The following is a 4,473-nucleotide window of genomic DNA, read 5'->3' as shown; positions in this document are numbered from 1 at the left end:
ATTGTAGACCCTAATTTATAAATTGTAACCCTAAAAAATATATTATAGACTCATAATTTATAATTCTCAATTCTTAGTTTGACATCATTTAAATAATCATTTGATATAGTTGTAAATAATTTTTGAAAAATATATCTCCTTGTAAATTTCTCTTTTTACTATATCTTTTTTTTAGAATTTATTACATGTCTTTTTTATATATAAAACAAATTCAAATTCTTACTTTTGAGACTGAAATAACTTAATTTCTAAATTAAATTATGTGAAAATTATAAATAATTTATAGCTAAAAATGAAAAAGTGTAAAAATGTTACCCAACATACCAAAATCACAAAGTTTTAGCATGATGGATGCTAAATTTGTTTTGCTATTATATCTCTTTTCCATGAAAAAAAAAATCAAATTCCTACGTTTGAAACATCATAATCACCACTTTATGGATGATCTCTCACTAAAGTGTACATAACCGAAAAATGACTGGTCAGACCTGTCACGCCACATTTTTTCAACCTTTTCAAAGCATAGGAATTACCATCATACCATCATACCATTTCCTTCATCCTTTCTCTTTTCTTGTAATTCCACACTCCTTACCACTAAATTTCTCTCTCCGATTCTTTAGATCCTTCATTTTCTCTCTTCAAATTCCATCTCTCTTTGCCTTCATATTCTCCTACTTATTCTTTCCCTAGGTTTCACTGTAAAACTTGTACATCAAAGCCAAAAATTGAACAAAAACATATTTTTTCATGCGGATGAACATACACCGCTTCCAACCAAGAACATCTCCAAGAAAGTCTTAATTCACTCTCTAAAAATAATATAAACAATCGACTCTTAGTGAATTAAGGCGACTATTTAATATATAATATCTCCAACAATATTTTTCATATTCACTCAGTAAGTATTGTTATACTTACTAACACTGAAAAGGAGGATGAAGTTGATTTTTAAATCTGATTCTTCTCTGATTTTAACTTAAGAAACAACTAAAAAACAACTAAAAGGATTTTGGAATTTCTAGTGTTGCCAATAATTGCTATGCAACTAAACTTGTTTGTTGAATTACTTTCCAAATCTCAAAAAATTCAGAATTTAATTCAATAAATAAAGAAAATTGTTCATTATTTCGTTAGTTTCAAGGATTAGAAGAGAAATTACCAATTATTTCAAACTATACAAACTGTTTTTTTTTTTTTTTTTTTGCTTGTGCAATCGTGCATTGAATGGTTATGCTCATGAAAGATGTAAACATGGATGCAAAATTTGGTTATTTCACATAAATTTAAGAATAATGGTTACATGTATTCTCATACACTCGAAAAATAATAAAATGGAGATTACATGAAATGATAATACTGGGTCATATTCAATTTACAAAGCTGAAATCAGATGAAAGCTCCACCCTTGACATACTCTGTAAATGCCAAAGCAACAAGTCCCAACATAGCAATCCTCCCATTCCAAAGCTCAGCATCAGAAGTCATGAACCCATCTGATTTAGATTCAACACTCACTCCTTTCAACAATGGTATCAAAGATGCAAGTGAGAGCAACACACTTGATCCTACGAACCATGTGACTCCACCATCTGATACTTGACTCAACAAATCATGACCATTGGCTAGCTCAACAGCCACAGCAGCTACAAAGCCTATCATAGCTAATCTGCCGTTGATCCTTTCCGGAGCTGGCCCGCTAAATGCCAATATGTCTGAAAACTTCTGCTTCTTCTGGATGTCATTTTTATTCTCCTGCATATCAAATATAATTAATTAAATCTCAAATAATGTAACTTTTTGAAATAATTTGATAATGAAATTGAAATATGATAGAGCTCAAAAGGTTACCTGAGACATGCATTTAACAGAAGTAGAAAACCTAACACTTCTGTGTCTGGAAGGGGCTGCGAGGAATTGAGGACTAACACAGGCTCTGCTAGATAATGTACGCATCATTGGGCTGCTAAGAATACTTGATGTTGCTACTACGGCCATTGTATTGTAAGTTGCGGAAATTCAGACTCTACAAGTCAATTGTGGATGCAAGTAATATGATGTAATAAGCTTAAAGCTTTGCAATTTCTAATTTGAGATACTAATTATGAAGAAGTGAGGGAGAATATATAGGGTGATGAGAGAGAAGATGTTATTTTATTTATGGTGTCCACGTCGATGTTATGTTTTATTAAAAGTTTTGAATCATTGAATGGAAGACGTGGGCCTGATTTTCCACACATATGGGGAAGCTGTTGACGTGGATACTTTACTTGCCGTAGGTGGATACGTAGCCCACTTGGCAAATTAAGAACGTAAAATTTTACCATGGTCTTCATTCCACGCCAGATTTCTACTGTTATCAGGGTTTAAACGACGTGGAGTCGGCTGTATTGCAAGAAAGAAATAGTGATAATTTTAACTCTATGTACTAAAGATCAAGTTAAACTTGAAAAAAATTGTATAAAATCTCCAGATTTAAGAACCTTATAATTGTTCTCAATGAGAATTCTGACAATTTTATTGATAAATTATATAATTATCTATGAAGAAAAGAAATTATACCTATAAAACCCTAAGGCAAAAAGTTCTATAAAACCACAACTTACAAGAAATAGAACACACAAAGCAAGAGTACAAGAAAAAAAGATAAAAAAAATTATGGCATATGTTCGCTAACAAATCAGAGGGGCACAAATTTTTATTATGGACAAAGGAAAAGTTTCTCCCTTCGCCTTATTTTTTCCACCCCTCATGTTTCTCGACACAGTCCTGAAACTTCTGATTCTTTGTCGAATGATCACTTCATCCTCTTTCATTAGATTCATGCTCTCATTTTTCTCCCTTTCTTATTGTATGATTGTATGATAGCGAAGAGACGCATCCCACTACACCATAAACCCCTAATCGAACTCAATTTAAATTTGTTGTTTATAAGTTGTTGTTGCACTAGATGGTTTTAGTTTGGTTCATTTAAAAAAAAAGTATTAATATTGTATTTTTTTTTTGTTGCATTATGGTTCAATTTAGCAAAGTGATATATCAATTGTTGTTCGACAAGTTGCTTTTCAGTGAGTTAATGTAACAATTTGTTTAAATTGTTATAAAAAAGAAAAAAACTACATAATGCAACAAAAGTATAAATGTTGCTATTGTTGTACTTTAATAAAAAAAATTATGATAAGTTTAATGAATTTTTTAACGCTAAATAATTTATTAGTCTCTATTTTACTTAACACATTGTTTAGTATTCATATTTACAATAATAAATTATAAAATCCCTAACTTTTATTACCGTTAAATACTTGGTCCTTCCGTCTATATTTTAGTTTTTTCAATGTTTAAAACATAATAAATTACTAATATACTGTTACTTTATTAAGTTGATTCCTTTTAGTTCTTTATTATTTTGCCACCTCTGCAACATGAATTTCTAATGCAAATTCAGTGTACCAAAAAACTGAAACCAATGCGGAGAGTCTTGAAAAGCATATGAGAGAACTATAATTGGACCAACATCAAATTGAGGCTTGAGCTTCTTGAGGAGTGACAACGAAGATGCCAGACTCAAGAACTGAGCCAAAGCTTAGCCACATAATATCTTACCAAGACGCTTTCACATTGGTTTTCGCTTTCTTTTTGGATAGTGATGAGTTCGTTAATTTCGATGGTGCGAGAAAGGAGACTATCCTTGAGACGAGGAAAAATCTGAAATAAGGCATTTCTGTAGCTAGAAAGGTTTTGGAATCAGGAAGAAAGATGACACTTCAAAAAAAGGGTCTATTACGACACTAAATTTTAAGGTTTAACGACGCTTTTTTTATGTCTTTAAATGCTTACCCACGCTTTTCAAAGTGTCATCACAAGCTTCATTAAATCGCGTGTCGTTAATTTTAATGACACATAAGACGTTGTGTGGGTAAATTCAGTCCGACGACATTGCATAGAAGCGTCATCATGCTTCCAACGCTTACATTTTTAATGTCGTGATTTTATTTTTTTAATTTTATTTTAATTTCAGAAATTTCCACTACGCCTTAATAAAAACGTCGCAAAATGAACGACACATAATATTTGTTATGTCGTCATTTCGCTTCAGAAACTATTAATAGCGTCTTAAATACCACGACACTTTAATTAGATTGTGTCTCCAAATTAACGACATTTAGAAAAAAAAGTCTACATTTGGCTACATAAAAATCAATTATGTCCCAAATATAACGACATTTCAGAGTTAAAATATCGTCTTTAGATTGTGACGCTTTCATATTATTATGTCCCTGATATAACATCATTTTTATAAATAAGCGTCTTGAAGCGACCAAAAAGCTCACGAGACAAATGACTTTTTTTGACACATTTTCAATGAGGTTAAATTATATATAAAAAAATAAATTTGAATGTAGCTAGATAATCAATATAAACTATAAATCAGAATATTATTAATAATTATCCAAACAAATATATCAATAATTA

The 4,473-nt window shown here is 30.9% G+C and overlaps 1 protein-coding gene across 1 annotated transcript; it reads right to left on the bottom strand.

Annotated features, from left to right (window-relative positions):
- Positions 1-1,255: 1,255 nt before the first annotated feature.
- On the bottom strand, positions 1,256-2,080 carry LOC136216566 (early light-induced protein 1, chloroplastic-like). Its single transcript, XM_066003110.1, has 2 exons — positions 1,852-2,080; positions 1,256-1,755 (listed from the first exon to the last, which is right to left on the bottom strand). Exons 1-2 carry the CDS (start codon positions 1,996-1,998, stop codon positions 1,390-1,392), a joined length of 513 nt encoding a protein of 170 aa, XP_065859182.1. The 5' UTR covers positions 1,999-2,080; the 3' UTR covers positions 1,256-1,389.
- Between the last annotated feature and the right edge of the window lie 2,393 nt (positions 2,081-4,473).

This window comes from Euphorbia lathyris, chromosome 2 (assembly GCF_963576675.1).
Source record: "Euphorbia lathyris chromosome 2, ddEupLath1.1, whole genome shotgun sequence".
In the NCBI taxonomy this organism is placed as follows: domain Eukaryota; kingdom Viridiplantae; phylum Streptophyta; class Magnoliopsida; order Malpighiales; family Euphorbiaceae; genus Euphorbia; species Euphorbia lathyris.
This window is presented reverse-complemented; position numbering and strand designations above follow the sequence as displayed.